The sequence below is a fragment of the Symphalangus syndactylus genome, chromosome 16 (assembly GCF_028878055.3).
Source record: "Symphalangus syndactylus isolate Jambi chromosome 16, NHGRI_mSymSyn1-v2.1_pri, whole genome shotgun sequence".
NCBI lineage: Eukaryota > Metazoa > Chordata > Mammalia > Primates > Hylobatidae > Symphalangus > Symphalangus syndactylus.
The window spans coordinates 95,784,386-95,797,765 of NC_072438.2; the positions used below are offsets into that span (position 1 = coordinate 95,784,386).

General features: G+C 41.8%; 1 protein-coding gene across 2 annotated transcripts in view; it reads left to right on the plus strand.

Moving 5' to 3' along the window:
* NSUN2 (NOP2/Sun RNA methyltransferase 2) overlaps nucleotides 1–13,380 on the plus strand; it is a 34,474-nt gene that overhangs the window by 11,268 nt on the left and 9,826 nt on the right. For both annotated transcript variants that reach the window (XM_055245515.2, XM_055245516.2), the window contains 7 exons: nucleotides 218–302; nucleotides 2,024–2,216; nucleotides 4,274–4,348; nucleotides 5,427–5,557; nucleotides 10,700–10,773; nucleotides 11,419–11,549; nucleotides 12,600–12,696. In XM_055245515.2, the coding sequence (XP_055101490.1) occupies nucleotides 218–302; nucleotides 2,024–2,216; nucleotides 4,274–4,348; nucleotides 5,427–5,557; nucleotides 10,700–10,773; nucleotides 11,419–11,549; nucleotides 12,600–12,696 (786 nt within the window). The remainder of the gene's footprint in view (nucleotides 1–217; nucleotides 303–2,023; nucleotides 2,217–4,273; nucleotides 4,349–5,426; nucleotides 5,558–10,699; nucleotides 10,774–11,418; nucleotides 11,550–12,599; nucleotides 12,697–13,380) is intronic.

Sequence of the window (13,380 nt, forward strand, 5' to 3'; positions counted from 1 at the left end):
CCAGTTTCATTCTCCTCTTTGGAGACTGTACCTATATCATTCTGTGATTTTTGGGGCAGTGTGGAATCCCTAAAAGTAAACTATGTCATGCTATAGACTCTGTAAAGAAGTATATTTAGATCTTGGACTAGAAATTGGAAAACTAGAATTGCTTTAAATTAAATGTAGAATATTTGGTTTTTTAAAAACATGAAACAGTTTCTTGCTTTGTTAATAGATCTTAGATATGTGTGCAGCACCTGGCTCAAAGACCACACAGTTAATTGAAATGCTACATGCCGACATGAATGTCCCCTTTCCAGGTATGCATTGGACTTGTGTTCAGAGGTTAGGAATGCCACTTTGGCAGATTGTAGACAAGGAAAAGACTCGTAACTTTGCCTGCTAATTTGGCTCTAAAGTCTCCTATGACAAGCAGATGGGTTTTCTGTCTACCGGAAGTAGAACTGGACATCTTGCCTACCACCGTCAGTAGTACTCAAACCAACACACTCATACCTTGGGGGAGCTTTATTTTAGAATTATGTGTGTTTTCTATAAAAACGAATGGTGTTCCTTTTTTTTTTTTTGAGGCGGAGTCTCTCTCTGTCGCCCAGGCTGGAGTGCAGTGGTGCAATCTCGGCTCACTGCAGCTCCGCCTCCCGGGTTCACGCCATTCTCCTGCCGCAGCCTCCCGAGTAGCTGGGACTACAGGCGCCCACCACCACGCCCAGCTAATTTTTTGTATTTTTAGACGGGGTTTCACCATGTTAGCCAGGATGGTCTCGATCTCCTGACCTCATGATCCGCCAGCCTTGGCCTCCCAAAGTGCTGGTATTACAGGCGTGAGCCACCACGTCCGGCCACAGATGGTGTTTCTTTATCAAGCCTACTTACAGAAGATAGATTTCACTGTTTTAATTTTTAGTAACAATTTCCCCTTTCCCCCACCTTTGTTCATTATTATTATTACTATTATTATTATTATTATTATTATTACTTACTGCCTTACATAAAGGGTAGTAGTGTGTAGTTAAAAGCTACTGTCAGACTCCCTGGGTTCAAATCCTAATCGGCAACTTACTTACAGTGTTAGACATCCCATACGAAATGGGACGCTTCAGTATGTAGCTTGCAAGGTGCTCAGGAAATGGCAGCTGTTACAGTGACAGCATGCCCCTTTCTCTTAAGTGGAAACAAATACCTCTCATGATGTTTTAGAGTCAGCTTTCATCTCGTCCTACCTTTGTTCAGGCAAACTTCTCTAGTTCTGTTTTAATAGGCATATTTGTTAGGTCTGTTTTTTGAAGTCCTCTTTTTTACATTGTTTAAAGATAATGCCTTGGCTAAAAAGCCTGCTTCACTTTTCCCTGTTTTTAGTTATTTTCTCCACATTGGCAGTAAAGAGCCTTGGTGTCCCAGTAGCAGCAGCAGGTTTCTCCTCTTTGTATCGTGATGTTTTGCGTTTCATACTGTTTTGAAGAGTGGCTTTGATCATAAATGTTGTCGGTATATTTGCCTTTTTGCTGAGGGCGTGAGAAGAACCAGAAATGAGCAGAGGCACACCCAGTAGAATTCCCAGCCAGCGGAGCCTCCCAGGAACAGGTTCCGCGTTCCGGTGCTTGGGGCCCCACCCCAGGAGCCTGACTCACAGTCAGAGCAGGGTCCCGGCTCACGTTCAGGATTTTGAAACATTTGTAAGGGGATTTTGTTGTTTCCACACCTTTCTCTTCACCTTTTTTTTTGTAATTAATCGTTACTAGTAATAGAAAAGACATTTTTGGCGTGGTAATTGGCACAAAGTGAATAATTGTTGAATAGATGACTTTTGAGGCTTTCAAAATTCGAGTGTCCATAAAATCCATCCAGAGCCACCTGGTTCCTTTTTTTGAACCACTTAGCATAATTCTAGAAAACCTTGACTATGGGTCTTAGGTTTGGTGGATTGCTGCTTCTCACTGGCTGACCTTTAGAGGTCACATATTTCAGGATGTGACTCCACTTACGCTCCATTTCACCTGACACTGCGATTCTGTGCCTTCAGAGGGATTTGTTATTGCGAATGATGTGGACAACAAGCGCTGCTACCTGCTCGTCCATCAAGCCAAGAGGCTGAGCAGCCCCTGCATCATGGTGGTCAACCACGATGCCTCCAGCATACCCAGGCTCCAGATAGATGTGGACGGCAGGAAAGAGATCCTCTTCTATGATCGAATTTTATGTGATGTCCCTTGCAGGTATTTATCTTATTGGCCAGAAAGCTCAAATCCACTAAAGAAATCAAGTCAAATAGAGACTAAAATGAAATTGTGCGTGAATATGACACAATTATACATAAGTCTTGGGGTATGGAGAAAGATAGCGTGAGCCTAAACCAAAAGGTGGACACATAGAGTCTTAATGAGAAGCAGCGCAGCAGATGCGGGATAAAGAACAGGAAGGGGTGGTTGCGATAGCCTGCAGAAAGATAAAGAGAAAAAAAAAAAACAGAAAATACCTAAGAGGAAAATAGAATCGTAGACTCTCATTGTGGTGTGTTTTAGGATGTTATCGCTTGGAGCAATTTGTGCACCCCAACTATTTCATATTAGTTCTTCCAGTGAGTACAGTATATAAAAAACTTTGTCATAAAATAATACGTAATCACATTGGATTTTATGTTATTTGTTGAATGAAAGAAATTTCGGAGTTCAAGCCCTTAAGAAATTCATTTTACTTGTGTTTTTATACCTTTCTTGAGTTAATACGTGAACATTTTAAATATTTAGTGTTTAGATATAAAATAATACTCATGGTATAACTGAGTAACAAGTTTTTTTAAAAGGAAAGAAACAAAACTAAAGACATCATCTGTTCCGTTCCCATAGGAGGTGCACGGATGATGATCCCAGGTGATAATGACTTCCGAATGACATAAGTTTGTCAAGACCAGAATTCAAAAGCTGCCACAAAACTTGTTAGCACAGAATGCAAGGTTTAAATACGATACCACATTATGGAAGAATGCCATTTTGTTTCAGTAAGTGGCAGAGTTAACTGTTCATGGCAGAACTCAGTATGAAACTTGCAGCTGGTGGCTCTGAATATAGCTGAGTGTTAAAGTAATCTGGAAAAAGTCCTCTTTAAAGTAAAATTTAAAATAGGTCATGAACTGAAGTTTTTTTTTCCTCTAGGTTGCAATTTTTCAGTATTCCTTGGGGTCTCATGTTTTCCCACCCCTGTTTTTTGATCAGAAAGCTAACTCGTTCCTTGTATCATATTCCGAGATCTGAGAACACAGTGACCTTATGAGCAGAGGTTGCAAGCTGGGGAAATTTCTGAAATTGTGGTGGGATTTCTGCCATGCACACAACTAGTGTACAGCCAGGAATGCCATTGCACAGTGGGGATTACATCTCATGGGATACTTCCATCCTGCAGACCTAGTCCCTGCTGTGCATGCGGCTAGACCACCAAGGAAAATCAGCATTTACAGAGAAAGCCAACAAAAGCAGGCGTTACCTTCTGGGAAAACAGGGTAGATAAAATTAGACACAGAAAGTAACAAATCCAGTCTTTATTATAAAATATACATGGAAAGAGCGTCCATTAACAAAAACATGAAAATAACTTCCATTAAATAAAAGTAGAAAGTCAGAAATTTAACCGTGATTGTAAGAAAAATTTAGCTCCTATATTAGCTTAATTGAAATTACTGTGGAAAATTTATTAGTCATTATTCATGTAATTCTGATTAAAATGCCATTGTTAATTAACGGAGTTTTTCAATAGTATTTTAGGTTCTGAAAAACATGAAAGTAACTTCCATTAAATAAAAGTAGAAAGTCAGAAATGTTTAACTGTGATTGTAGGGAAAATTTAGCTAATATATTGGCTTAACTGTGGAAAATTTCTTATTAGTCATTATTCATGTAATTCTGATTAAAGTGTCATTGTTGATTAACTGAGATTTTCAATAGTATTTTAGGTTCTGTGTCCTAGGTCTGCAAATTAGTCTTGCTAGTGTTTTTTCCAAATGGAAGCACATTAATATCTCCTTAGATAGTGAATGGAGTTTCCTATTCAAATGCATTATTTTCTGCTTGAAAATTGAAGTATAATTTAAAAGTATAATACGTTAGAAAATCCCTAAAACAAAAACCGAAAGTTGATTGTAGTTGGTGAAAATGGAGATTGTTTCCTAACTGATATTTGTAACAGCTGTTTTGTAACTTAGCTTGCATGTGACATGTCTGTTAAAGTGTGGTCATCCACCTGTAGGGAGCTTTACACTCATAAATATCTTTTTTTCCAGTGGAGATGGCACTATGAGAAAAAACATTGATGTTTGGAAAAAGTGGACCACCTTAAATAGCTTGCAGCTACATGGGTAAGTAAAACTTCATCACTGCTAACACTGTGTGACAAGTAGATTAGCAGAGATTTATTGTTATGTACCTGAGCATCCGATCTTTAATTAGAGAGCTGAAAGCATCAGAGGATGGTCAATGGCCACCTTCAACAGTTTTGTCAGAAGTTATTTGAAAACCTTTCAAGAGCAATAACTACAAATTGTATACATTTCAGATAACACGTTTATTAAAAATGCCTTCTATAAAAATTTCTTGCAACACTTCAAATATGTATTTTTCCATGAAATGACCGTTTACCTCTTGATGTATGCATTACTAATCTTTTATCTCTGTTTTTGTTCTTTTGTGTCATCATTTTGCTAAGAGACATTTTGATCTCTTAGAAATATTTTTTGGTTGGCTTTTTATGATGGGGAACTATTCGTTAAAGAACAGTTGGAAAATTCTTAATCTCATAACACGATGATCACGTCTGTTAATGTTTGGTGTATTATATTGTTTTCCTGTTTATAGGGATTTTTTAAGTACTTTTTCCAAATACTTTTGATCATGCTGTCTGTAGAGCTGTGTATTCTTTTTTTCATTTGACATGACAAATGCCATAGTCTTGCATGCAGGACTGTACTGTGCCTGAGCCAAAGAATACTAATTCGCATCCACCACAACCAACTGTAGCAGGAGGCCTCGTCTCCGTAAAATACTGTCTACTGTTTTGTGACACAGAGACAAGAGTTAGGACTGGAATGTATGATACCAATTTTCCATAGAAAAACCACATATTTAGAAAGTATGGAGGTTTTTTAAATGGTGAAATTTCATCTGATATGTTGAATTCTGTTGTTACTGAACTTTATGCTCTGCTGGTTGACATATTGGGAAAGGTTAACAGAGCAGTAAGAATATTTATATAATACTGTTTTTAATTAACATGAAACACTTATGTAAGTTTAACTTCACTTAGATCCCTAGAAGGTTTTTTTTAAGTATAATTGTGTTATAAAAACTTGTAATGAATATGTGACATAAGTAGGTGCTTCCAATATGTGCGCTTCATGGATACGTTTGGCCTTACAGTCATCTGATATCTCCCCTTAGCTTACAGCTGCGGATTGCAACACGTGGGGCTGAACAGCTGGCTGAAGGTGGAAGGATGGTGTATTCCACGTGTTCACTAAACCCTATTGAGGATGAAGCAGTCATAGCATCTTTACTGGAAAAAAGTGAAGGTAAGCACGCTTGATGGATCTTTTATTAACAGCATATTCTTTTCAGAAACACTGTTTTTCTTTGTGTTTTGTATTCATGTAGACCTTTTCCCGGGAATTTGTTTATGTGATGAACCTATAACTTAGGGTTATGGGTTAAGGAGATGTCCTACTTAAAAACGTGTGGATGTGTGGATTTGCTGTATTTTGTGAATTGATTGGAATTTGGAGGTTTGGAAACAAAAGGAGCTTTGGCTATTTTTTTCTAAGTTTGAAAGATTGTCAGATCCTTATCACTGTTTTTTTAAATTTTTAATTGTGGTACAATACACATAACATGAAGTTTACTATCTTAATCATTTTTGAGCCTGCAGTTCAGTCCCGTTAGGTATATTCCCATTGTTAATCATCACCACCATCCATCTCCAGAAATCTTCACCTTGCAAAACTGAAATTTTGAACTCCTTTAAACAGTAGCTCCTGTCTCTCTCTCTTCCCTGCCCCTCACACCACCATTCTATTTTTTGTATGAATTTGACTACTGTAAACCTCACAGAAGCGGAATCATACTGTATTTGTCTTTTCGTGACTGGCTTATTTAACTTACTGCAGTGTCCTCAGGGCTCACCTGTGTTTTTGTGTGTGTCAAAATTGCATTTCTTATTAAGGCTGAACACTATTCTGTTGTTTATGTAAACTGCATTTTGTTTACCCATCCATCTGTTGATGGACATCTGGGTTTCTTCCACTTTTTGGCTGTTGTGAGCAATACTGCTGTGAGCATGGTATACAAATGTCTCTCCAAGACCCTGGTTACGATTCTTTGGATATATACTCAGAAGTTGAACGGCTGGATCATACGATCATATGGTAATTCTGTGTTTAATTCTGGGGGGACCCACCATGCTCTTTTTCACAGTGGCTGCGTCATTTTACATTTCTACCCCCAGTGCACAAGGGTTCCAGTTTCTCTACACGTTCAGGGACACTTATTATCTGGGGCTCTTTGTTGTTAGTAGCCATCCTAATGGGTGTGAGGTCACTTCATACAGTTTTATACTGAGGAACCGACAGATAGTACAGAATATTCTGAAACAGCAATGTATTTCTACAGTGTATTGATATAAAATATTTCTCCTTTTATGTTTTGCCAAAATGTTAACTTTTCCCATCATATTTTCCTTAGAGCCAATAATGGGAAATTTCAAACTTAGCATGTTTCCTGTACCCACATGTGTGAAGTCAGTTGGTGCATAGCCAGTGAGACAGGCATTTCCTGGGCAGTGCCCACCCGCTGCTGTCCTTCCAGTGAGGCTCCCCTTGGCGCCCGGCTGGTCTGGGTTGTGCCCTCAGCCCTGTGGTTGTTGATGCCTTCACAGTCCTTTAAGCTGGAATTTAATGTTGTTTTTATTTTCCTGTGCTTATGTAGACCTCTGTAAAGATGTCATTTCTGAATGATGTTTTTTTGCACGGTCATAATTGCCATGATGTTGGTGATACTTTATTCCAAAAGGTGTGTGGGGGGAGTATGGGGGACATAATAGTTTAGTTGTAGGGAAATTATACCTTCAAGTGTGATTTGGGGTCAGTTGTTAGGACTGTTGAATCCTGCTCAGATTTTTGTGTTCATTAGCTAGGAATTTAGGAAACCATGATTCCAGGCAGCTTGAACAGCACAAACACCTCCTATTTCCCTTGCCACAGTCTGCTTTCAGATCTCTGAGAAAGAAAATGGACTGCATTTATTAATTTGCGTGCCTAGTTGCCATTTACGGCTCAGACTTGAGGGTGAGCCCCAGTTCCTGGGCGCTCTCACTGCATTCTTTGCTGGTGCTCTTTGTCTTTTGTAAAGACAGCTTCCCCCGGTTTCTCGGTGAGCAGCTTTCTTAACTTGGAGTGAGTGGCCACAGCCCCATCTTGTGCTGCTTAGCTTAAAATGTTTGTAGATTCCTTAAGCATTTGCTACTCTACTAAGTCTCTGTTGCCTAGTTAAGTACTCTAGGTGGTTAATTTTGCTCCTTTTTCTGTTGTAAGCTTGTGGCTGGGACCAAAAGCCAGGTCTCCTGAGTTCTCAGGTGAGAGAGGCTCTTGTCCGCACAAGCCTGTCCTCACTCGTGGCTGGAGTCATTCTTTGCAGGCAGGACTTGCTGACCCGAGTCCACCGGGCTTTACTTTCCTCACATTTGAGATACGTGCCATTTGCCTGTCTCATTACCACAAAATTGTCCCCGCTCAGAGAACATGCTGTGTGCTCTGTGGGCTGGTTGTGCTGTTGGACCGGGTTACTTGCCTGGAGCTGTGGATGCTTTCTGCCACCGTCACCCGTTTCCTGAACATGCCAACGTTTGAAGGAGTGGCTTTGTGAGGGGTTGTCATCTGAAAGCAGGTTGAATCCAAGTTCTAGTTCTCCTTCCCGTGGGTCTCTCTTTCCAGCAGCAGTGGGGAAGCATCATTCTCCTGAAAACCCACTGATCTCTAGGGGAAGAGTGGACAGAACCTCACGCACAGTGCACCACATTTGAAAGTTAATAATGAGCAAGCGTGACCCAGGCACGGGGGAGTGAGAAAGAGCTGCAGGGTGAAGAAGAAAACGGGAATGCTGCTGATCAGGATTGTGAGGCGGGACGAGCAGACGTGGGATTGTCCTGGGGTACTGATGGGTTCGTCTTCATCTGGTCTGAAACCTTTCTTGATTGTGGATTTTCATTGGTCTTTCTGATTTTCAGACTGGCCGGCTGGTTCCTTTTCTTCTATTTAGAATGTTACTGCTGGTTTTCTAAGTGAACACTCATAATCTTTTCAGACTTCATCAAATTCGTGGCTCTAGCTGGCTTTATGTCTGTCTGTATGTGTGTTTGCGAGGTGGGAGGCTTTTTTTTTTTTTTTTTTTCGAGACAGTCTCGCTCTGTTGCCCAGGCTGGAGTGCAATGGCGCCATCTCGGCTCACTGCAACCTCCATCTCCCGGGTTAAGTGATTCTCCTACCTCAGCCTCCCGAGTAGCTGGGACTACAGGTATGTGCTACCACGCCCAGCCAATTTTTGTATTTTTAGTAGAGACGGGGTTTCACCATGTTGGCCAGGCTGGTCTCAAACTCCTGACCTCGGGCAGTCTGCCCACCTCAGCCTCCCAAAGTGCTGGGATTACAGATGTGAGCCACCATGCCCAGCCTGGCAGGCTTTCTTTTGAAAGCCCAGTAAATAACGCCCTCTTTCCCTGTCCAGGTTCTGAACCAGTTGACAAATAAGGTAATGGAGCAAGGCAGACCAAAGCCAGAATCGCACCTTTATTACCAATAGAGCAGATGATGTGCTTTCAAATACTTACCTTTAAAATGAGGCTTATCTCCTCATCGTCACAGGTCACAGAAGGTGTTAGACTGTGGCATACAGTTGAACTTTGTTCTAAGGGCAAGCTTCACTGCAAGAAAAGAAAGGAGAGAGTGCTCAGGTTCTTTATTCAAATTTTGGAATCATTTTAGCTTTCTGAGATGCCAGGGGAGATACCTTGGGGGTGGAGGGAGTTCTTGGTCAGGGGCTGGCTTCTGTCTCCACATAGGAGATTTCAAAGAACAGCCAGCACCGTTTGGCCAGTGGGTTTTATGTATAAGGGCATTCATATTTAGAAAAAAAGTACATGGATTCTTTTCCTTCAAGTAACTGCATTACTTTTTGCAACTTTTCTTCTAGTTTTCACTGTGTTGAATAGTTTTGATTGTGTTGTGTATATCTTAAATACGCTGCTTTTTCACCTAACGTTCCAATATGTCATAGTAGTTTTTCCTGTTAGCAAGTGTCAAAAATGAATTAATTCATTGAGTGAGTCTACTATTCTGTAGTCACTTTCTTACTGGACAGGTGGGTTTCCAGCATGGAGCGTGTACAGTATGATGTCACAGCCAACTTTGTGCATGTGAGTGGCTTCAGACTGCATTGTAGATGCTTCCTCCCTTTCCTCTGTCAGAGGTGGTGCGCATCGATATGGCTGTATCCAGAAGGAGCAGACCTTGGCTGAGCCTTAGAGTGGGTGGTTGCTGGTGATTTTGACTGGAGGGGGTGTGCATTCCCCACCTGACAGTGCTCAACAACTTTACTGGAGAAAGGGCAACATGGGGTAGCATTGGCAGCTTCCAACCCAGGTGCTGGGGCGTTGAGGTAACACCTGATGCCTGCCCTGCTCATCTATGAGGCCCCTGGACAGTGTTTGATGGAGAAGCCCGTCATGTTTGCCTGCACTGTCATTTAGCGTTAGCTTTTAAAAGGAAGAGGATTCAGAAATGATGGCAGAAATCAATACGATGCTTGCTTCCAAGGTTTCTTACTGCCATTCCTCCACCTTGGGGATTCTTTTCCTTTGTTTTTGTAATTGTCCCATTTTCATGTTTTCTGGGAGATTTGTTGAATTTTCCTCTGCTGAGAGGCTGTCACATCAGTATTTGTGCTAGTAGCTGGTCTTACCGGTTTCCTGTAATGGCCTCACCTTATAGCTTGTTGTGTCACTGGTATGGACACTTAAGGCCAGTGTGTTTTCACAGCTCTTATCGAATTGTTTTTAAAATTGGGCTGACTGTGTCCTGATGGGCAATTTTAGGAAATTTCCTGGGACCACAAACTTGAGGTTTAAAAATTCCCACAGTTCGTTTTCAGCATTGCTCTGGGATGTTTGTTAGATGTGCCTGCATGAAGACCCACAGCATCGCCCTGGTGTGCATTGGAATGGGGAGACGGAGCAGGCGTCCTGCAGCCCAGCCTCCTGGTTGTCTTCTTGCAGAGTTAGTCTCACGTCCGTGGCAGGACTCCTCAATGCCCTGTCATTGGAACAACTTTATTGAGGTGTCATTTACATATTGTTAACATTTGCTCATTTTAAGTATACAGTTCAGTGATTTTTAGTCAGTTTATCCAGTTGGCAGCCCCTTACCACAGTCCAGCTTTAGGCCATTCCCATCACCCTAGCAGACCCTTCCTGCCCAACAGTGCTTGCTCCCCATTCCAGCCGAGCCCCATCAGCCACTCATCCACTTTCTGTCGATGGGTTTGCCTTCCCTGGACATTTTCTGTACATGGAATCATATAATATGTGATCTGTGTCTGGTTTTTTTCACTGGGCATAGTGTGTTCCACTTTTTTGAAAAACAAAAGTCGTCCATGCTTTTGCTACACAGGTGCTTTGGAGCTTGCTGATGTGTCTAATGAACTGCCAGGGCTGAAGTGGATGCCTGGAATCACACAGTGGAAGGTAACCTTTCCTCGAGAACTTTCATTCTAAAGAGTAGGTGCAGCATCACTGAAGTAGAGAGTCAAGTTTCAAAGCATTCACATGTGGGTAACTTGAATAAATGCTACCTCTGGTTATGCCAATTAGAATCAATTTCAGAGTGTTGTTTCATGACACATTTCATGACAAGCGGCATGTTTATTCCTAGCAGTGGAAAAGTTTTTTTTTCTCCACGTACAGAAATAAACTCTTTTACTCTCATCCCTGTAAGGGTAGCTTTGCTTTTTTTTTTTTTTTTTTTTTTAATTGGGCTGGGATTCAAGCCTTGTTTCCAATATGAAGTAATTCATTACAATTTTAGGCCAGAAACAGCCTGAGGCTTGTTTAAAAAGAAAAAAACTAGATGGAAAATGTTATTTTATAATGCTTGTCCTGGTTTTTAGAATAAATGTATTTCCTCTTTGTTTTTAACAGAATTTATGTATTAATAATTTGGGGATTTTCTGTAAAGATTGTTTTGTTTTGTCTTGGCAAATAATCTTCCTATCTTTGGAGCGAATGAGAATGACCATTTGTCACCTTTGAGAGAATGGACACTCCTGCCCTGTGATTTTTGTTGTTATTGGATAGTGCTAGTAATCTGGAATGTACCCTGTGGTTCTGCAGGTAATGACGAAAGATGGGCAGTGGTTTACAGACTGGGACGCCGTTCCTCACAGCAGACACACCCAGATCCGACCCACCATGTTCCCTCCGAAGGACCCAGAAAAGCTGCAGGCCATGCACCTGGAGCGATGGTGAGCTGGTGGGGCCTCCAGGTGTGGGGAGGGGGGAAGGTTAAGCCCCACCCCTGGTGAGCTGGTGAGTCTTGCTGGGGTGAGTTGGAGGCACCAGGTGACATTGCAGTGAGGCTTGAGCTATGCCAGGGTCATGACCCCCATGTGTGTGAACTTCCCAGCCAGTATGGCTTTTGTGCCTGTTAGTTGCTGGCACTGAGCATTTATTAATAGTGAAATTGGCTAGAATCTAAACGGTAATGCTTAGGATACTTCATGAACTTTTTTTTTTGAGACAGAGTCTCACTCTGTCACCCAGGCTGGAGTGCAGTAGCTCGATCTCGGCTCACTGCAATCCCTCCCTCCTGGGTTCAAGCAGTTCTCATGCCTTAGCCTCCCAAGTAGCTGGGATTACAGGTGCCTGCCGCCATGCCTGGCTAATTTTTGTATTTTTATTAGTAGAGACGGGGTTTCACCACATTGGCCAGGTTGGTCTTGAACTCCCGACCTCAGGTTATCTGCCCGCCTCGGCCTCCCAAAGTGCTGGGATTACAGGCATGAGCCACCATGCCCAGCCTTCATGAACTTTTTAAAGATTACAAAGTGGGCTAGGTGCGGTGGCCCATTCCTGTAATCCCCAGCACTTTGGGAGGCCAAGGCTGATGGATCACTTGAGCTCAAAAGTTTGAGACCAGCCTGGGTGATATGGCAAGACCCCATCTCTACAGAAAAAAAAAAAGAAAAATACAAAAACTGGCCAGGCAGAGTGTTGCATGTTTGTAGTCCTAGCTCCTTGGGAGGCTGAGGCAGGAGGATCGCCTGAGCCCAGGAGGTGGAGGCTACAGTGAGCCGAGATCACACCACTGTACTCCAGCCTAGGCAACAGAGCCAGACCTTATCTCAAAAAAAAAAAAAGAAAAAAAAAATTTAAGTTTACATATTGGCCATTCTATGAGTGAGGGTTGAAGACATGATTTTTCTCTTGTATCATCTTTGCAGTATTTGTCTTAATAGTAAAATAATGCATTTTTGATTAGTTCAAAGGTGTGAATTACATATATATATATTTAGCCTTAGGATATTACCCCATCATCAGAATACTGGAGGGTTCTTTGTGGCAGTATTGGTGAAAAAATCTTCAATGCCGTGGAATAAACGTCAGCCAAAGGTGAGTTTTTCTTTTTCCAAAATGACATAACATTTGATCTTGTACATTTAAGACAAAAACTAACCAGAGTTTAGTAGAAGTACGAGGAAAGAGGAGCTTCTTGCTGTGGGCAGCAGGAGAGCTGACCCTGAATGAAGGGGAAGTTCATTTAAATATCAGGTTTCCCAAAAAGCAGATATTTCTCATAGGTGATAGATAAGTGGAGAAGTCAGTGTTTGGGGGAATGTATTCCTGCCACACGGTAAATCCAGTTATTTAATAAAAATTGAAAAGACATGAAAGATTGCTCTGTGGCTCTCAATTGGAAGCCCCAGGTTTCTGTGCTCCAGTTCCTTCTGAGTGGTTCATTTCACCGATTACAGATAGCAGAGCTCTGCTGACCCCGAGCCAGCCTGGGTTCACCTTGGCTTGTCCAGACCTGGCTAGAAAGATGCAGCCCGGCCTGTTTGTGATGGATCTAAACTGCCTGCTGGTTCCTTTCCAAGGTGGGCTAGGAAACAGAGTGGGGAAGGAGTGTTGCCTTCATCTTAACACGCCGTCCTTTGTAATGCGTGCTGTCTCACCTGTATCACGCCAGCATTATTTATTAGTTCCTAAATCAGCCTTCCATGATGATAGAACCTGGCCTGGAATCAAAGTCTGGAAGTCTCTATTTCTTTAAGATCCATGCTTGAAAATTAGGAC